Source organism: Lissotriton helveticus, chromosome 11, assembly GCF_964261635.1.
Source record: "Lissotriton helveticus chromosome 11, aLisHel1.1, whole genome shotgun sequence".
Taxonomy (NCBI): domain Eukaryota; kingdom Metazoa; phylum Chordata; class Amphibia; order Caudata; family Salamandridae; genus Lissotriton; species Lissotriton helveticus.
This window is the reverse complement of record NC_136072.1, coordinates 1133977728-1133999773: the sequence shown is the minus strand read 5'-3', so window position 1 is coordinate 1133999773 and position 22046 is coordinate 1133977728. Positions and strand designations below refer to the sequence as shown.

At 43.6% G+C, this 22046-nt stretch overlaps 1 protein-coding gene across 4 annotated transcripts in view; it reads right to left on the bottom strand.

Annotated features, from left to right (window-relative positions):
* Nucleotides 1-22046, bottom strand: part of PPM1F (protein phosphatase, Mg2+/Mn2+ dependent 1F) — a 170291-nt gene that overhangs the window by 74615 nt on the left and 73630 nt on the right. For all 4 annotated transcript variants that reach the window (XM_078667881.1, XM_078667884.1, XM_078667882.1 and 1 more), the window contains exons 3-4: nucleotides 11132-11253; nucleotides 3146-3348 (exon numbers count right to left, since the gene is read on the bottom strand). In XM_078667881.1, coding sequence (XP_078524007.1) covers nucleotides 3146-3348; nucleotides 11132-11253 — 325 coding nt within the window. The remainder of the gene's footprint in view (nucleotides 1-3145; nucleotides 3349-11131; nucleotides 11254-22046) is intronic.

Here is a 22046-nt window from a genome sequence, read left to right as displayed (position 1 = left end):
AAAGCAGAACCCGATTTTAAACAGGCTTTTGATAATCCACCGATCTTTTCTTTCACCAGAAATAGAAATTTTGGAGAAATGTTGAAATCCACTACTACAGACTCTAAACTATATCGTGGAACCCGTCCACGTCTGCAATGCGGCAACTGTAACAACATCATAAGAGTACATCCTATGAAGGGTCATAAAATAAAATTGAGAGTCAATGCGACCTGTGACACGTCGAACCTTGTATACATGTTGAAATGTCCCTGTGGTAAAGTATACGTCGGCAAGACCGAACGCAAAATAAAAACCAGACTAAATGAGCACAAGTCAAACATAAGAACAACAAACTTGAAATCAACAGTAGCGAGTCATTTTTCTGAAGCCAACCACAATATTTCCCAACTTCAATACGTGGTACTTGAAATCATTGAGAAGATAGAGGGTAGAGACAATAACCGTTTTCTTCTTCAAAGAGAAAATCATTGGATTTATTTACTTAATTCCAGTAAGCTGAACGGTCTCAATGACCGCATCGAATTTGCATGCTATTTATGATATTGACTTATGAATTTTCAGTACTTTTTTGAATTGTTCTTTCTTGTTGGAACTTAAGGGGGACCGACCTGCATATCCCTTTTCTTTTTGCAAATTATGTGTTCGTTCTAAAATTCAGTATAACGTGCACTGTAATGTATGTTTACTCTTGCCATAGAAACAACGTATCTGGTTGTTTTCATAATGTTTATTACCCATTGGTGAACTCCCGATCACATGATCGGAAATTCGCCCAATCACGTTGCATTTCACTTTAAACTGAAAGCTCACAGATTTCTAATACCCGACATGAATGGCCAAGTCCTTTCAAACAACTTCGCGCCATACGCATTTTGAGAACCCATTCGATACACACAAGAGACGCTTATGCGTACCACAAGTAAGTGAAAACGAAATAGCGTTTCCTAAACTTCTGATATAGACGTTTGGTCTATACACTATATTTACGCTTTTTCCTGTTTAAACCCTAGTACCATTCATTGACCTCGAGTGAGTTAGCACACGAAAAACACGTGAGTCCATAATGATTCCGTTTAAGTTTTTGCATGCACGCACACAGTGGGAGAGCACTACGTTTACGAGCACGATGTTTTAACGATACGCATGACATGTAATGAATTTGTTTTGAATACAATACGACATCTACAGTGATTTGAATAGTATTTTTTTCTTGCTTCTAGTTATTGTCCCAGAAGAAGGGTAAATAGCCCGAAATGCATCGGACTTGAAAATGTGTTGTTTTTGATCATGGAATGTTACCTAATGAACTATACAATTGAATGAGAAACATTTCCAAAATTGAACTTATGCGTATAAAATATGATTTCGTCTAAAACAAACGTTGAATGAACTTTTCTTTAAATCAATTTGAATCTTTTTGAGAGTGGAGCGCCAGGGGATGCTTCTAATTTCTATTGGCAGCACAATCTTATCCTCATGGCAATGTCATCATCACGGCTGCAAACCCCAGTGAATCTCATCAGCACTCTATATTACACAAGGCAATGTCATCATCATCATGGCTGCATATCCCAATGAATCTCATCAGCACTATATATTACACAAGGCAATGCCATCCTCATGGCAATGTCATCATCGCTACTGCATATCCCAATTAATCTCATTGGCACTCTATATTACACGAGGCAATATCATCCTCATGGCGCTGCTATAGAGCTCATTTGACAGTGTCCAAAGCGCAAAATCTCTTACCAGGTAATGTCAAGGTTATCAGGACTTTTGGCGATGCCATCTGCGATGTACGTCATTTAGTGATGCCAATGGCACTCTATATCGCATGCAGCAATGTCATAAGTATTATATGCACCAACTGGCAATGTCATCTGAACTATAGATCTCACTTGGCAAAGTCACTAGGTGTGTACGATGCACCTGTGAATGTCCACTCAACAGGATGTCTCCCAGGAGGATACTTTTTAACCCCACCATACATCTGGACACAATGGATAGGTAACTGCAGTCACCATCAACAAATTAACCGTCAGAAAACATACCTCGGAATTATTGGTACAAACATACCCACAATGGACAGCAGATGCTTCCATCTGTATTTATATAAATATAAATGCCAACAAATACCATATAAACTGCGTACATATTTATTTAATAAAAAACAAATACACAGAGAATAGGATTAAGGAATGACTAAGGCCCAAATCCCACACATAGCGTTCAACATCAGACGCTAAAACCATCAAGCACAACTACACAAACCCTGAGAAGCAGTACACAACATTGCAATAAGCCAGCAAGATGATTAGACTTGGGGGGGGGGTCTGCAAGGATGATGAGTTGTGGAGAAGTGTGGCTCACCGATTAGAGCGGCAGACCCTGAGGCAGAGGTCTGGCCCGGGACCAGGGTTCAATTCCCGACGCGGCAGGGTCTTGAGCTCAATGTCCACGGACTCAATAATTCTCGCCTCGGTGCCTACTATAATCATGGGTCCCACTCTGCAACTCTGGGCAATAGCTTGCTTAATCTCCACAATGTCCTCGAAAGTGCTAGGATGCCTGGCTTCACCTTTGGGGTGCCCAGTTAGGGGGCATCTCACAGGGAAAGCCAGGAAGGGTTTCACAGCGGTATACAGCGCCAGGATGCCTGAAAGGTGATAGTGCGCTTTACAAGTATACATACATTTACAAGGAGTATAAAAAAGTTGTGAGAGTCATCAATATCTGAGAAGGTCTTCAGCACCATAGACCAGGAAAAATGAATTCACGTTGCACCTTTCTGATATTAAACAAAGTCATCACAGCTCTACACTGCTCCTGAAAATGTCATCAGCATTAAACGCTACATATCTTCTATGGATGTACAGGGGGCTGCATACTAAGTGCATTAAAGAGGCTGCTACAGTCTGCAAAGTTCCCACACAGGTGAACACTCCCCAATAGTTAAATCCGGCAAATTTAGAAACTATATAATGCAAATCAACGCCCACTTCCAAAGACAAAATCTCTCTCTCCGCAATTCAGTAGCCAAATCAGAAAGCCTCTCTAGCCGTCCCCCTCACCGCTGCTGCTCACCCATACAGTTCTGGTGGCCAATCGAAAAGAAACACTCGCCCCCAGAGGACCTTACTTTAATTCCGAAGAGCTGGTTGAACTCTGGGATGGCCACGTGTCTGTCCTCCATCTTCCTGCGGGTGTTTCGGATGGCATGGGCAGAGATCAGCATGTGCGGATGTGCTGGCATCAGGATTGGACGTGGCTGTTCTCGCCACCGGTGGCACGCCTGGCGGAGTTCATTGAAGAAAAAGCGCTGCAAGGGTTCTGCGTCTAGCACTGTTGGAAAATAAAGACATAAGACAAGAGTCTGTAGCACCTGTCAAATCATGCCCCGTTCCCCACCAATGGTAGGTTTCATCACTGAACTGGGCAGCGCAGAGCATCTGGGCATCTTCAACAAGAGTCTGAAAACTGCCAGACATGAATAACACACTGACTCTTTTTCCCCTGTCACTAGGTGCTGGAACTAAATACTCCAAGTATTCTTCCACCAATTGGTCTTTCATTGGGGGCACAACAGATGGCACCAGCTATCCCTCCCTCCCATCATAGACCGGTTTACACCACAGATTCACCAGAAGTGGGAATGATTTGGAGCTATATATATGATTTTGTCAAATGTTGTGAGGAAGGTGCGGAAGTAATGAATTAAATGGAGCAGTGACCAAAAGGGATGCGCCCTTATTAACAGTAGGGATATGCTCACACACATTGCGATTTCATGTGGTGTAAGACTTCTGAAAGTTTGGGACGTATAGATGTATTTTAGGGATGCTTTTAAAGTGTCTCGTGCACTACACTGCCGTTTCTGGGCACTCCCTGGTTCTGAGCGGCTGGCACCTTTATTGGACCACTTGTGTCTTGAAAGCCTTTGTAAAAAGTGTGCTTTTGCACCCTCGGGATCTCAGCAGGATTTTGTATGCAGGCTCCTGTGCATTTCAAAGCTAAGAGCCTTGCATAGAAAATCACACGCCTCGAAGCCTCGGTTCACAAACGCATGAGGTTTTTACCTACAGAGGGTTATAAAGGGTTTGAACTTGTACGCCCAGTGTTTGCTTTTCTTGTTTTTATATTACAATACATATGCGGCCGATTTCTTTCACCAAATATGGGTGCGGTTCCCCTGAAGTCTCAAACTAATTCAAAACCTAGAGTCAAATATCTTCTTTTCTGGGTTTTCTGTGTTTGTTTTAAGTGAACTGCAGAGAAAAGCAGTAAGTAGTTCTTTCAATAGATAAAACCCCCAGAGGATATCAATTGCGGCGCACAATTCTTTTAAACGCCAGCAGATGGCACCAAACACCACCTTCTAATATTCTAGGATTTATGCAGCAGGTTTCAGGTTTACTTTGAGTCTGCCTCCATCAACCACTGGCTTCTTCTGCTCCAGAAACTTCGATCATTGGTTTGAGACATTGTCAATCACATCTCGATCAGCATTTCGGAGTAGTTTACTTTCAGGAGTTTTCTATTCTATTGTACCTTCACTGGAATGCATCGGGGGCGAATTTAAATCTGAAATTCGACATGTAGCCTGGTAGCATTGGGGAGACAGCGCTCAAAAGCAACTGAAGAATTTAAGGCACAGAAAAAGGTGGCTTATTTTTTGCGGAACAAAATTTTTGAGACACTTGGTAGTAGTGCTGGCTCTGTGGTGGATCTGCGCCGTGTGCCGACTGCTTGTAACAGAGAAGAACAAGGGGTTGGGTCAGTTTACTGTCAGCAAGGCCAGTCCACTGTATAATATCAAACAAGTGCCAATACGGTCTTACTTCATCATAATACTATTTTATGTTCGCGATCATGCAATTAAATTGCTGTGATCACCAATTTATTTTCATCATTATTTATGTAAAACGTTGTGCTTTTTTTTATGTCGTAAACAACTGAACAACCTACAAAAATAACACCAAAATCAAACTTTTTTGGGGGATGATCGCCCACATCACTTGCAACACCAGAGAACCTTAAATTCTTGTCAGGTTTATTTTATTTATTTATTTTGAAAGTTTTATATAGCGCGAACAAGATCTTTGCAGATATCAGAGCGCTTTACAGGGCATGGGGGTAAAAAATACAAAGTAATAAAGCGTATATACAGAGTAATATATGAGGTAGTTAGGTACAAGGTGCTAGTTACATAGGTGGGATAAAGGACATGAGGTAGGTAACAGGTGAGGTAGTGTCGGTACACAGTGTATAGACAGACAATTGCGTCAATAGTATAAAGTGCAATAATAAGGAGCATATACTTGCTTAAGCGTGTTTAGAATATTTAGAGTTTAAAGGAGGGTACAGTTGAGGTAGGTGTGAGCAGGGTGTATAGTCCCACAGGTGCGAGAGTAGTAAGGAACGTTGAGATGGAGAGGGTAAAGTGTGCAAAGTCAACCAGGTGCGTCAATAATATAACAATATACATAATCAACCAGGTGCATCAAACATTATAACAAAATACAAAGAGTGAGCGTATACAGTTAAGTAATTCGAAAACACGGGTGGCACAGTAGACCAGGGTCGGGAAGGACTTGCAAGGCAGATTCATGAGTGATACGGAGCAATAGATCATGTGTATTTTGCCATGGGGATCGCTTTAACTTCCCTCTTAAAGATTGTTTCGGAGGAGATGAGCCTTGTTTCCGGAGGGAGTGAGTTCCAGATCCTGGGTGCCATTCCTGAAAAGGAGCGTTTATAAGTTTTTTCCTTCCGAAATCTTCGAGGTTTCAGCAAAAGATTGTTTGTGCCTCTAGTAGTTCGGGAGCCACCCGAAATTGTCAGCTTTTGAGTGAGATAGGCGGGTGAATTCCGGTGCACAGCCTTGTGTGTCATGCAAGCGATTTTCAGTTGTATTCTGGCTTCAAAAGGTAGCCATTTCAGGTGATTTAAAGTCCGGGGAGATGTGCGAGTGTTTTTTTGAGCCAGTGACGAGTCTCGCTGCGGCGTTAAGGGATGCTCTTAGGGGTGCCGTTGTAGTTAGGGGGAGCCCGCAGAGGGCGGTGCTACCGTAATCTATGTGCGGGATGACTATAGATTGTACTGCAGTTTGGAAGTCTTTGGCAGGAAGGAAGGGTTTGAGTTTTCTCAGGGTATTGATTTGAAAGTTCGCTCCTTTGGTTGCCTTGCTGATGTGCTGCTGCATGTTGAGATTGGTGTCCAGTGTTATGCCTAAAGATTTTGCTGAGTCAACTACGATGGGCTGTACATTTAGAGCCGTTAATTGCTTAAGCCATGTTTGAGCCGTGGATATTTTAGCGGGAGGTGAGATCAGGAGGAACTCGGTCTTCAGAGCATTGAGTTTGAGGTGATTCTCAGAAAGCCAGGATTGGGTGTTTCTGATCGTGGTGTTCAGAAGCATGATGTCCTTGGGAGATTGTATTTTGAGATAAAGTTGGGTGTCGTCGGCATACATGTGAAAGTGCACATTAGATGCCTGTAGCAACGTAGTGAGAGGTTCCATAACTAGGTTGAACAGTGTTGGGGAGAGGGAGGATCCTTGAGGAACGCCTAGCGATACAGGTACCGAAGAGGACAGCAGGTTGTTGCTTTTGAATCTTTGTGTCCGGTTGTGTAGAAATGAGGTTTGAAACGCGTCGACAGTGTTCAGAACCAGGGAGTGCCTTGAAAAAGCCAGCATTGGCAAACAGGATTGAACATTGATTAACAAAGATCCCTGTTTTATGCCTTTGATAACACACTGAGCCTGCACCCTCCGGTTATGTCCCAAAAAGCAGAAGCTTCCATTGGTACTGAATATACACACAGGCCCCGTTTGGCCGCTCAATTTCAGAACTGGGACATTTATGTGCATTTATGATGTTTTGATGTCATGTTCTCTTGCAATAATGTACTTTGTCGAAAATGCGATGTGTTACATGTGATGTGGGCTATAGTGAAAAAAATGTTTTGATATAAATTTTGGTGGTTGTTCCAATGTTTACGTTTTTTTGTTGTTTTTCTAAAGGCACAAAAAGTTTTGAATGAATAATGATCAAAATAAACGGTGATAACAGTAATGTACTTGCGTGATCACGAACATAAAATAATATTGTGATCAAGTAAGGTCAGTATTGACGCGTGTTTGCCTGCCAGTGCTTATAATAAGCATTGGCAAAGCCAACAGGTTTCACCTATGGGCGAGCTATTTATTGGCTGTCAGTCAGATGTGGGTGCTTAACAGTAGAGCTTGATACTTCCCCCCCCAAAAAAAGTGCTATGAAGCTCCCAGCGCTGGCTGTGTCATGCTTTTTCTCCCCTTTGGTCGGTGAGGGTGGAGAAACAGACGGGGCAGCTGGGGGTTGAGGAAGAATTAGGAATGGGCGGGTGGGGGCGGAGGGAGAACCAACAGGTATGTGGTGGGTAGAGGAGAATGAACAGGAAGGGGTGGATGGGGGGGGGGAGAAACAGGGACTTACTTCATTATGGGCATTTAACAAGACCTCCCAGTTGCCCCCCAATGTCTTATCAGACACAAGGATCATTCTACTGCTACTTGGCACCTAAATCTGCCCTTAAATCCCACTCAAGAGCATAGGGTTCCTGCCCATGAACATTTCCCAAACTATGGAAATGTGGTGCAGTTTTGGCATGTAGGGGGGATCTGTATTGTAACCAGGGGTGTGGGTGGAGCTGTCATAGAAGTAGAGGCAGAAGACAGAGCTGAGTGTTACACCGCACAAAGAATATAGGTTGTGGACTGAAAGTGGTTGCTGCCGGCTCTGACAGTCGTGACCGTAAGTGTTTTCACAGAAGTGTTGACAAACAGCCGGAAAAGGTCAGAGTCGCACACACCGCCAAGGTAAACGCAAGATCAGATGATGATGTAAATTATAACTGAAGCGAACCCCGCTGTTCGCAGAGAATGCGCACAAAGGCTGTGCCCCATACTCCAAAATGGATCACGTAACACAAGACCGGGAAAAGGTGTCATTCAAGGGTCTGTATCTGGCCCAAGACATGTTTCTCTAGATAGCAAGCATCAACGTCATTAAGGCTGTGCCACAGCGGGCAGAGATGCCAACTTTAGAACTGAGGAACCAAGTTCTAGTCTCTGCTCCTCCCCAACATCATGTGATTCAGGGCAAATCACTTAATCGCCCATGCCTTAAAAAGTAAAAAAATGAATGTGAACTTGTTGAATGTATTTAGTGCTCATGTAAAGCGCCCAATAACCTCTAGTTGGGTCAAGTTTGCACTACTGAAAACTGCAAACAAAGAAAAAGAAATAGTACCCTCAATCACAGTGGGAGCAGCGGAGGGACACCAATTAAATTATATCAATCTGTACTTGGTCTATGCTCCACACAAAAACAAGGATTTGATGCAGGAAATGACACACACGCTGCTGAATTAGAAGGCAGCAAGAGTGATAATAATGCCAACGAATGATAAGTAATGGGCGGACTAAAAGTCCCTTTTTTAGATACAACAGATCATCGCTAAGTGACAGCACATGCTCGCTGCCTGCTGGCTCGACTTAAAAATGGTGGCCATGCTAGACCGACTAGGTAATCTATTATTGTTTACCATTCCAAGATGGTTGTCTTGTAACTAATCAGTCGGTGAGTGGCCCAGCAGCACTGGGGTGCAGGCACTGGAAAAAATAGTTGCGGCAACAAAAAAAAAAAAATGTTTTTTTCTGTAGCATCCATTTTTCAAATGTTTTAATTTGCTTTTAATAAAACACATTTGTACAGTGCGTGCACGCCTGATCCACACACCATATCAATGTCAAAATGTACACAATATCCAGTCAGTAACCACGCCACAACTCAGACTTGCTGAAGCCTAGGGGTGAATTGCAAAACGTGGTGCATCAACGGAGACAGATTAAATCCCCATCCATGGTATAAGAAACGGCAAGTAAATGTGCGAGAAATGGCTCGGTTATCACTGGGACTGCATATCAGGCATGTTGTCGTATGGTGCATAGTGGGAAGGGGCAATGGAGGAGCAATAGACTGGGAGGCAAGCAGCCTAGAACCCTTGCAGATAAAATAAAAAGTAATTAAATAAATACTTTTAAAAAGTTACATGGATTGTAGGGGACATGAGGACAGAGGTTGGGAAAGTGAGCGACCCGCAGTTCACTTCCCCCTGGGCTCTCCATGTGCAACTATAAAAATGAAAGTAATAAGAAAGCATGGACTAGGGAGATGTGAGGGACCAATGTACAAGTGCCGTTACTGAGTGATGGGGGTGCAATGTACTAAGCATACAAAACAGCCAATCAAAAGATAATAAACAAGTTATGCTCCAGGGGTGGGACAAACACAAGAATAGGGGGAAAGCCATCCAGTAAAGGAAAGGTGAACTGAGAAAGAGAAGAAGTCATGCAACCATGAGCAAGGAGCGGATCCATGGGTCACTCTGTACATCGTATTGGAGACGTCTACATCTTTAAAATGTTGTCATTTTCAGTCATTTAGGAGCTCAATTACCGCTCTGTGTAATTAAAAAACATATATGAAAAGTAAAAAAATACTAAATGTTTTTCCACATTTCTCTGTGTGATATTACCCATTATTAGATGTTTTATAAAACGCAGAATCTCACATTAGAGCACCGATAAAATAGTATGTGATCACTAAACTCCAAAGACTACATGTAAAAGACTCGCATCCCAAGCCACACTTCATTTATTGTTTCCCCATTAAGTGTCTTTGCTGTGATAGGTCCTCACTTGCAATAACCTGATAATTTCTAGTACTAAAGACTAGTGAAATAAAAATACATTGGTTCCCATAGTAATCTCTTCACTCCATAAATTGTGTTTTATTGCACAGCAGATCGAAATCAATATTTCGAAGCCCAGATTATTATTTTTTTTAAATGGTAACTCATGAAGGTCTCAACATTCCAAAATTGCAAATTTTGCATACAAAGCAAAGGGTATATAGTCTTCAGTAAAAAAAAGAGGCAAGTTCTCACGAACATGAAGGTCTTGAGAGGGCTGCGACAGGACTTTTCTTGTCACCTAGTAATCCTTCACACAGACTATGTTAATTATGCTCCCCAACTATTGTTTTAGGGCTTGTGCCCTGCTTGAAGGGAAGGCAGCTGGGATGACCAGGGTCAGCTGGCTGACATGACACAAGGACTGATCTTCGAAGCATGCTAAGTCACTTATTTGCCAAAGAAAAATGTTCCACAGCGGATCAACTAGCAAGCACCTCCAATTTCCAAAGTCCCATAAGAGTTTTATTTATAATTGTGCTGTAAACCTCCGGGACCTGCTGTGATTGGGTCCCACTGGAATCCCAGATGTAGAATGTCAAGAATAAATGGAGGCAGCACCAAGTTTGAAGTGAATCAATGGAGCCAAATGTGTATTCCAAAATTATATTTTCTTTTTATTTTCTTATTTTTCAGGTGCACAAGACAGCCAACGCGTTTCGCTCCAGCAGGAGCTTCGTCAGGGCAAATATAATAAGTGGTCAGTCTTCCAATAGTGCAGTCAAGTTGAATCAAGGAACTCTGATCAATATAATAAGACCCAGAGCTATTGTAAGTATTCCTAGCCAGGAATGAGGAAGTATATCATATAGGGCCGTTGATTAATAAATACAGATTTCTTAAGCGGACCGTCCCAAGGATATATATATGTATCCTAGAAGGAGGGTATAGAAAAACGTTTGCGCAGTCCTTAATAAGCTGCCAAACCGCGAGCTGCAGGAGAGTAAACAGCAAACAAACGGCCCAACGCGGAATCACTCGAACACTTATTTGTTTTGAGTAATCTAGCACTAGAGTTAGGGCACCCCACATGCCACGGAGAGCATGGAACAGAATACATACCCGCACCCCAGCAATAATTGGGTGAACCTAGCTCCTACACCTGGAGGTGTACCACGGTCATTCAGAGGGCATGTTGTAGACTGGGTCCTGCACCCAGCAATAATTGGGTGAACCTAGCACCTACACCTGGAGGTGTACCCCAATCATACAGAAGGCATTTTGTGGACTGGGTGGGTTTGGGGTAATAAACTTATCCCAAGTGGGAACATGGATGTCAAGTCACAGGACAGGGCTGCTGCGATGCTCCATTAAAGCGGTACATACTTACAGGTGGCCGTGTTCTCCTGTTCCTCCGTTGTCAGCTTCACCGTAAACCCTGCAAGCTCTGCCTGTAGCACTTCCTCCACAGCGACACGTGTGATGGCAGCCGCCAATGGCAGTGGGGCATTCCTGGTGGGCACAGAAATTAGATTTTTAAGTGAGGACTGCGGGCGAGTAAACAATGTTGTTTCCTGCAAACAGGACATGGGCCGAGTGTTGAGAAATGGCTTCTGTGAGACATCTGGAACCCTGGTATTTAAACCAGTTTATTTGCCACAAAGTAAGTGACTCAGTAAGGAGCACGCTGCACCACAAACTCAATCATATGTCAGACATTCTGTATGACATCCGGTCAATTACCTAACCCAAACGCACCAATATATGGAATTTATTTACAACATGTTTCTCCTTCATTTTTAAAAAGAGAAAATAAAGGTTTACCAAACCTTCCTTTTTTTACATACATGCACGAAAGTACTGAGTGTCATTGAACATGAACACACAGTATTTCATTCATAACAATAACCACCCACTCAAAGGAAATTTATGAGCCTGGACACTTTTCCATTTTACTCCTTATCTTCGTCAATCTTCACTTTCCTTTCACTCCAAACACATGCGTGCTCTTTCATCATTCCTCAACCGTCCCTAGATTTCCATCTGTTAGTTCCAACACTCCTCTACCGACTCTCCCCTACTGCAGCAGATCAGAGTATTCATCCACCCTCTTCCTCACCGAGCCACCCATCTTCATTCTACCCAACAATTCACACAATAGTTTTGCTCCACTTACTTTTGTCAATCTAATTTATTCCCTCCATTCCTTTATCGCTTATTCCCTTCTCCATCAACATCCTCTGCCGTTTTATCAATGAACGCACCCTTTGCCTTCTTTTTACTCGTAACTTGAGTTTCTCTCACCAATCCATGAGGCATGGTGTCCATATTACACTTCTCCATTCTCCCCCTCACACACACAAAGCTGGATGCCTTCCTTTAAAACCCTGAATCCTGTTTCAACCCATCGGTTACTTTGGGATAAATAGACATTCTTGTGTTTTTAATTCTGCTTTTCTCTACAAGTTTCCTAATCTCTTGGAACAAATTTAATGCAAATGTCTGTAACCAGTTAACACTGTAATCCTTTACTCATAAAACATTCTTCCAAAAACTACACTAGGTTCTAGTATTCACTTAATTCCAAAAAATGTTTCTTCTGGCCACCGTGAGCAATAGTCTACTACAGCCAACACATACATTGTTTTCTCTTCCAAAGTAGATCATATGGACCAGATATGTCCAAGGTAATTTTTCAATGTTTTGTTTGGACTTTCAACGTCACCTTCAACTTCAGATGACCAACTTTTAGACGAGCAGAACAAGCGGTTTAAAAAAAAAAAAAATTAAGAGTTGCCTCTTTTAAGATCCTTGTAGTTGGTGGTCCTGCCTCTGTTATTCTTTTTTTAAAATTAATTGTTAATTATTCATGCGCCAGTCGCTTTTTAATTTTAATTAGAAATACTTTAATTGATTTATGTTTACCGCCATTTTGCTATTACTCAGCGGTAAAGACTGCAGAGTATGAGGGCTGCATAATGCAACTGGACCCCAGTTAGTATTTCTTTTTCTTCCAGTCTTTTATTGTTGATTACAAATCTGCACACTTGACGCAGAGCCTCATGCCAGAATTGTATTTAAACACGGCACCTGCTCTGCCACTCAGGTAAACAGCTGGCAACTCAGCCCAAATATCTGCTTTAATTGCAAGCTTTTAAATTTAGGTTGCCGCCTTTTATTTCTTTGTAGTTGGGGGTCCTGGCTCGGTTCTTCTATTTCGTTAATTTATTCTTTTAATTATTCTTGCAGTAGTTGCTTTATTATTTTAATTCTCATCACTTTCGAGGATTTAGGTTTCGCACTGTTTTTTAAGTTCACATTTCTTTCCCAGAACAAGACAGCGAAACCTGCAGAGCACTAGGGAAGCATCTGGACTCCAGGTAGTATTTCTTTGCCCAATTTGTTCTCGCTTTCATTGTTACTTGGGCGAGCGCATCTAGCTTACAAATGGCACGCCTATGGCACACCTAAGGCAAGCCCGACTGCGCCCTTCCTCGCAACGGCCTAGGACGGAGCAGGCACTTGCATGCTCACATCCCAAATCCAATCATAAGACCAGGACTTACGACGACTGAAAAACTTCATTTAACTCAGGCGTATCCAATCGGTCGATAGCGAGCTACCAGTAGCTCCCAGAAAACTGCAGAGTAGCTTGCAGCCTTGAGTTCATTTGTAGGTCGCAGTCTACCAGACAACATAGCTGTCTGGTTTGGTAAAGACTTCTTGGCGAATTTCAGAAAGTTGCCCTACGAATGTATTCCACCTGCTTATCACCACTGGCTTTGCGGTTTGTAACTCACATTTTCTGGCTTTCCATTTGATTGCTTTATTGGCTTAAGGCTCTCCAGGTTTAGTTTGTCCCTTTTGTTGCCTAACCGGTGTTTACTTATTCTTTCAAAATCAAGCTTTGTGTGCACAGGCCTTTAAATCTTGTTCTGATCTGGTCACATTTGCTGAGCATTCAAAGACAGAGGTCAAATGTAAAGCGCTGTCTTCTGAGGGCACTTGTTTACTTCTCTTTCTCTGACTTCAAAGTGAGAGGATTAATGGTGACAATCTTGCTGGATACCGAGGCTAGAAAAGAGTTTTTTTTCTAGCACACGACAACATTTAAATGAACTTTGTAACTTCAGACTATATCAGAATTAGGAACACAGAAGAAGCAAAACTTTTGTTATGTTTGAAGTGTTTTGGAAACAACTAGTTAATATGATCAAAACAAATCATTACACTAGGTGATGCAATTTCCACACTTTTATGTGCACTGTATAGTCAGTTTTATTAGTAAAACTGTAGGTCTGTGAAAATGTAATGGTTAGTCTCAATTGAAAATGTGCTGCCTCTCCGCTCTACTCTGAACCTTTTACACTCCATGCCCCTTCACTCCGCATTAATCACTTTACTCTGTGCCACTAATCTCTACTCCACTCAACACCACTGCACTCTCACACTCTATTCTGCAACACTGCGCTCTTTGCCACTGCACTCTATGCCACTGCCCTCTGCATTACTCAACTCTATGCCTTAAACCCATCTCCTCCGCCAGATCCCGCCCCTCCGCTCCTTGGTTCTCTACCTCCCTCCGTGAGGAAAAAAGCAGATGTAAGGCATTCGAGCGCAAGTGGAGGCAGAACTACGACCCTGTAGCTAAAATCACTTACAAATCTGCTCTGAAACACTTCCTCAAACAAAAAAAAACCACTATGAGAGACTACTTCTCACTTCAAATTGCTAACGCCAAAAACTCATCAAAAACCCTTTTCACCATTGTCAAAGACTTCATTAACCCCCCCGCTAGGGCCACACCGAACGCTGCTAGCCAGGCCCTATGCAATGGACTCTCTGACTATTTCCTCGAAAAAATTAACAATCTTTGTGCCTCATTTCCCAATGGGCTATCTCCCCTGCCCCCCCACACTAGGCCCCCAGTATCCTCTTCCCTATTATCCTTCAACAAATTGACCATTGATACCGCTCTCAGGTTACTCACCCAATGCAAATCTGGCTCCCCCTCCGACCCTGTCCCTGCCAAACTTATGGGTGATTTGGCTCCCTCACTAGCCAGCTCCTTCCTCTCCATCTGGAATGCCTCCCTCCACCAGGGCCTCTTCCCAATCGCTTGGAAGGAGGCTCTGGTGGTCCCCGTCTTGAAAAAATCCGATGCCGACCCCACAATTTTCGCCAACTACCGCCCCATCTCCCTCCTCCACAAACCCGCTAAAGTCCTGGAAAAAGCCATTCAGCTGCAACTTACGGAGTATTTGGAGAACAACTCTCTGCTGCACGACTCACAATCAGGATTTCGAGCGGGATTCAGCACTGAGACGGCTCTGTTGGAGGTGTCGGAGACCATTCGTGAGTGTGTGGACAGGGGCGAGGAAGCCATGCTTGTCCTCCTCGACCTGTCCGCCGCTTTTGACACGGTCTCCCACCCCATCCTTCTTGACCGACTCAAACAGGCCGGCATTGGCGGCACTGCCATCAGCTGGATTGAGTCCTTCCTTACTGGAAGAAGTCAGAGGGTCGTGCTGAGGCCGTTCAAATCGGAGGATAAACCCTTGTTGTGTGGTGTACCACAGGGCTCTGCCCTCAGCCCTCTATTTTTCAACGTCTATCTCGCCCCACTGGCTGATGTTGTGGAGTCCTGTGGAGTCAGAGTGGTCTCTTATGCTGATGACACTCAGCTGATGTTTTCCTTCAGAGACGACTCGGACTCCACGTTCGCCAACTTCCGCCAGTGTCTTGACAGCATCAGTGGCTGGATGACCAACAACCATCTAAGACTCAATGCGGATAAGACTGAGGTGCTGTTTTTTAACCAGAAAAATCCCATCCCCCCCTCACGGTGGTGGCCCACGGCACTTGATCCCGCTCCCTCCCCCGTCCACTCTGCCCGCAACCTGGGATTTCAGTTCGACGACTCTCTTTCATGTACAGCTCAAGTTAACAAAGTTACATCTGCCTGCTTTATGAAGCTGCGCATGATCAAGAAGATACTCCCCTATCTCCCCCTTGACTCCGCCGAACAGTAACCCAGGCTCTCATTACGTCTCACCTGGACTACGCCAACAGCCAACAGTATCTGATCGACCGGCTGCAGATTGTCCAGAATGCGGCAGCCAGACTGATTGGAAACATCCTCTTCCGTCAGTCAGTCACCGCCTACCGCAAAGAGCTCCACTGGCTTCCCATTGCCAGCCGCATTCAGTTCAAGATCCTTACCCTTGCCTACCGAGCTATCAACGACCTTGGACCCAATTACCTTAAAAAACGAGTGTCAATATCCCATTCCATTAGATCTCTGAGATCCAACGACCTCCGCCTCCTGATCTCTCCCCGCTTTAGACGCGCTAGAATGGGCGGCAGAGGGTTCAGTGTTATCTCTGCCAAACTGTGGAACGGTCTACCAATCGATCTCAGATTCTGCCCTTCTGAACCCATCTTTCGGGCTAGACTTAAAACTTGGCTGTTTTCCGGACTTTGATTCCCTCCCTGCTGCTATCCTCCCTTCTTTTCTCCCCATGAGGCTCTGGTTCTAGCGCCGGGACACCCCTCCGGGGGTAGCTGTGCGCTCTACAAACTACATAAATAAATAAATATGCCATTGCACTCTGCGCCACGCCACTCTACTATGCACCGCTCTAATCTACGATGCTGCCGAATTGAATGCCACTGCACTCCAAGACACTATACTCTGCAACACTCTTCTTCAATACACTCTACACCTGTCGACTCTACGCCACTCCAGTTTGTGCCACTTTACGTGACTTCATACTATGCCACTCCAATACACAACACGTTCTTCCACTCCACTCTACTTCACTCTTTGCAATTCCACTCTACGACACTTCACACCACTAACTCTTAGGTATGTTGAACAGCAGCTATGCTGCGGTACAACATGGCTTAAACACATTGACAAAGCCAATAGCTCTTGCATAGACGAGACCTGTTGGCGTTGCCAATGCTTGCAGGGTCATATTTCCCTTTTAATGTTAAGGGTGAGGAGTTGGCCTAACGTCTAGGGTGTCTGACCTTGGATCTGTGGAACGGGGTTCGAGTCTCGACAATGACGCTGAACATCTTGTGATTCTGGGCAAATCACTTAATCTCCCTGTGCCCTACAAAAATTAATGTGTCCTCATGTAATGCAACTGGTGCTATGTAAAGCACTCTGATACCTGATTCGGGCCAAGTTTGCGCTATATAAAACTCTGTTAAAAAAAAGGGGATAGGAAGTGTTTATTTTACATTATTATCATCAGGCTGCTGCTAGCAGGCCTGATAGCGATCAGTGCTCAGTCAAATTTATGACCCAAGCTGGGGCAAAGAGTTGAAGCACTGAGGTACTTCACTCTTAAATGTCCTTGCCAACTCAGTATTGGAGCATGAAAACAAAATGAGGTTTCTGAATGCTGTTAAATGGGAGAAACTTAAAATGAAAAGCAACCATTATTGATTTTAAGTTAACTCTTCATTTTAATTTTCTCCCATTTCAAAGTGTCGCATTTACAAATAGCAGGAATCTTGCTCCTGGTGGCCAGCAGACACTGCCATAAGAATAACTCAAAAATAGTTTTTTTTAAATGGGAGAAATGTAAAGTGTAGAAAAGGGTTTCATAATTTGTACATTTTTGCGGAACATTACTCTGCACTTTAACAATTTTCGTATTTAAAAAATTGGTGTATGGTTGTGTTGAATATGTAACGGCACAACATGGCGAAAGTTATGTCCTGTGCCACAAGTACATACAACACAGGGGCCAAGCCACCCATACACATGTATCCCATTCATACACACACACATGTTCATACATCTCCCAAGACCACGCTCTCACTGACACACCTACCAGCTCTGTCATAGTGCCCCTAGTCAAAGTATTTTGTTCGGACTATGTATCTGGCTCTATGGTCGTTACGCTTAAAATCAATAAAGTTTGGGCATGATGGTGTCTGGTAATGTGCAAGTTGTTCAGCCTTCAGTTGCTCACAATTATTTTCACTGATCAGAAGTAGCTCTCGCTACTGAAAAGGTTGGAGACCCCTGATATAACTTTATCATTTCCTCTATAATGGGTAAGTCAGAGCCCGATCTTTCCTTTAATACACACAGAGTTTGTTTCAAATTCTACAAATTAATTACCACTATGGCTTTGCTAAATACAAGTTCTCTGGTTCAGATTGGGACAGAAAATATGCTTGTGCGCCAAAGAAAAAGTAGCCCTTGTTAGCAAACCAAAAATCTAAACAAGCATTGGCATAGCCAATAGGTCTCGCCTGTGGGACCTTATAAGTATTTAGTCATGCAGCACAATATCCTTACTGCAACAACATTAACTGTTGCATGGCTAAACACTTATAAGGTCCCAAAGGCGAGACCTACTGGCTATGCCAATGCTTGTTCATTATGTGGTTCACCTTTTCATCCTTCCTTGAAATCATTCGGTGACACTTGATAGCAAGTGATAACATAGAAACAGCCAACTCACTGCGTGGCTGCAGACGGTCCCATTTTAATATGGTACACTCACAAATGTCTTCTGAAGCAAGAGGCAGAAGTGACATGTCAGGTTTTCACCCTGCCCAGCACCAGGGCTGTAGACCGGAGAGTCACCTACTCCCCAGAGGCTCGTCTCCCACTGTTTGCACAGATGTTCCTTCTCGCTGTCGTAAAGATGCATTCTTTTTTTTTAATAAACTTTTTATTGATTATCAAGACAATGTATGTAATACAATCGTACGTAATCACTTCGAGGCATTGCAATCTCTTATAGGAACATATCTTTGAAATACAATAAATAATCCGTCTCGGCTCGATATCCAAAAAGATGAAACAGCAGCAGGCAGGTAAATAATATTTTGCCTATTTGTACAATGTCCAAGGCGTCTTTCACGTCACGCGCCCGCTGAGCTGTCCCTTAACAGAGGACTCAGTCCACCCCATCTCATCCTCAGCATGCTAAGTTTCTGGGGTATGTGGGTCAAATCACCACAGGGTATAACATTGGGAATAAGGCTTCGTTAATGTGTGGCCTAGACTGTCTACCCTATCTGGTTAGGGACTATGCCTGAGCCCATCTGGGAATCAGAAGAGCTTTGAAGGGAAATCACATATGACTTATAAGGGCCCCAGATGTCTTTGGGACGAGAGGAGCTAGGCATTGTGCTGGAGTAAACTTCACTATTTGTGTTGCAATAGGCGAGACTGTTTAACCAGCTTTGCAAAGTGGGGGCAGTCGCACGGCTCCAGTGGATTGCGATCTCTTGCTTGGCTAAGAGCAAACTACGGGATGCGAAAATACGGACAGTCTTTGGAAAATGTACTGCATATCCCAAGAGTGCCACTTTAGGTGTGGGGATGAGGGAAGAGTTTAATCATATCACCCAGTGCCTTCTGAACCGTCTCCCAGAAGGAATGGATAATGGGGCAGGTCCATGTGAGATGGGCAAAGTCTGCGTGTGGGGCACAGCATTTCTAGCAAGTGTGTGGCCTACAGGGATCAAGCCTATGAACTTTGACAGGAGTGATGTATATTCTGTGCAAAAATGTAAAATGCAGCAGTTTATGCCGGCTATTTAATGAGACATATTTCGTTACTTTACAGCATTTGGACCATTGGTCATCCGTGATTGGGCGCCCCAGATCAGTTTCCCAGTTTTTACGGACCTTGTCATCTGTGGCTGTGATCAGTGCGGAACAGGCCTTGTACAGTTTAGATATCAGGTGTACTCCAGTCTCGCTTTCAAGGAGGAGGGAAAGAGGAGCGAATCAATCAGGCTCCAGCGGGAACCCCGGCAACGTTGCCCTCAATGCCGAATGCAGTCGCTTAAGGACAAAGTTGTCCATGAATGCAGCATCCTGGAAACGAGCTTCTTCCATTGTCGAGAAAATGTGACCGCCAGGATATAAGTCGCCCAATGTAGCGATGGAGAATTTAATCATTGTGCATTGTACAAGCTTTTCTCCTGTGATAGGAAGTCAGCTGGCGTTCGGAAGAGGAAGACCATAGTGAAGATGCATCCTTCAAACATTGTACTAAGATGGCCCTACCCTAATGGGGCACATCTCTTTGTCACATTTATTTTCAAATATCACTTCCTACATTTTCTAGTTCCTGGTTCACTTCCCAGTTACTTGCTTTGAGCATTTAACTTTGAGTTTCAATATTATGTTGTTTTTCCTACTTTTATTTTTTTGTTTTATATCTTACGTTTGTCTGGAAGGTCTAAGTTTCATGATTCCTGGCTCTAGTCTTCAGAATGGTCCTTTCAGGCATCTGGCTCCGTATCTCAGAGAGGCTTTGAGCTAGTAGATCGATAGTCTTGTAGGCGGAGTCTGCTTCATTGATGGCATTCAGGGATTGTGGGAGACAGAGAACATTCTGATGCACTTTCTGCCTCTTGAAAAAGGTTGACAACATGCCCGTCCAACTTCTGACAAGGAGGCATGTGTTACACTTATACTGTGAACTAATTCCCCTGCTCCCACAGATGAGCGATTGACTTCTAATCTTTATTTGGTAATGCCTGAGAAAGCATAACCACATATACTTGTTGCATTTAATGCCAATGCTTCGTAACACATGTATGCCTTAATGTGCAGGATACACTACAATGTTTGAATATTGTTATATTAATCTTGCGTGTTCATGTCCCTTGATGTGCTACGGTTCATGATTCTCCTGGGCCCATAAGCCATTCTATTCAGTGTTTTACATCTGAACATGTTCTGCATCTCGTAGTAAAGCGTAGCCGCACATCCAATGTTGGCAATCAAAGGCGTGGTTTTCACAGAGCAGTGTAACCAGCAGTGTGAGACATCCTTGAAACACTGAAGGTCACACAAACATTCTTCTCATGCTAAGCTCCTGCCCCCTGCTCCTTAGCTTTGTTGAAGTTTCTATCACGTGTTCATGTACACATTGACTTGTACTCGGAGAAAAGCGTATAAAATTGATCAGAAATGTGTATTTTTAAATTTTAATTCTCCAACTGGATTGTGAGCGGAAGCTCTGGTCCTTTGAAATGAAAGCTGTGAGACTGGACCCCCTCAGGAACACCACATTAGTGGAGAAGGGGGGGCCTGGAGGTTTTTAACAGGATGGATAGTAACCAGTTTACTGCAGTGGGTCTGTTGCCCAAGCAAGAGAACAGGGTGGGCACAAGGGTCTGCGCGTCTCCCCCGTGCAATGACAGCGCTCCTCAGCAGAGAATTACAGAACAGTCAGTTAGAACATACATAAAATGCAATTTTTTTAACCCAGTAGCTTGCCTGTTAATTAAATTGCTTTAATGAAACAACTGCTAACTATCCCTGCTATGTAAAATATAAAACAAGCATTGACATAGCCAATAGGTCTCGCTTTTGGAACCTTATAAGTATTTAGTTATGCAGCACAATATCCTTGGTGCAACAACATCAAATGTTGCATGGCTACACACTTCTACGGTCCCAAAGGCGAGACCTATTGGCTATGCCAATGCTTGTTGTTGTAGTAGGGGACATCGCAAACAAGGGGCGGAAACAATATATATCTGCTGGTGTGAATGGATCCAGATAAGAGGATTACTGAAATCAGGGTGTGAAGGAGGGGGCATTTAACTTGGACGGAATACAATCTAGTTGTCCTATAAAAATTGACATTACACACATTTGCAAATAAATGCTTATTACAATGCACACATTTTAGGACCAGAGACCTACAGTGAGGTGCCAAGAAGCACACCATATGTTGATGGAATAGTGGATTCACGATTCCCAGGCCAAGAACACAACCACTAGAACGGATCTCCTCACTGACAGAGCATGCATTGTCAAGGGTGGTTTGTTTCGCCAACTGTGTCAAAAATATAACTCGAGAGGTCAAAGGTTAAACAAGACTCCACAGCACATGCTCCTCCGGTCTTATGTAACAGGGGTGATGGGCAGAGTTGGGGAAGCTTTCACTTCTGAAGACCTCTCTCTCCAGTGCTCCGAGCCCCTAGGCACTAAGGAATGTGCCCCACTGAGCCATCTTCTAAATTTAACAAGCACGTGGTTAAGTAAACAGCCTGACAACAAGGCCCGCGCCACCGCCTCCTGTAATCTGCGCGCGTGATTTCAAGATAGTTCATTTGCAAAGGAAGCACTTTATGGCTTGGCCTTGCTCAGGCTCCCTTGAGCACTTCCTGTGTGACTGCCCCACCCCCTGCTTTGTCTGCTTTAACTAGGATTCTGAGAGGCTCGTAATCTCAAATGTCTGTTCTGGGGAGTTATGTATATACTAAGAAATCACTAATCAATCCCTAGAGCGAACTCCGGAACT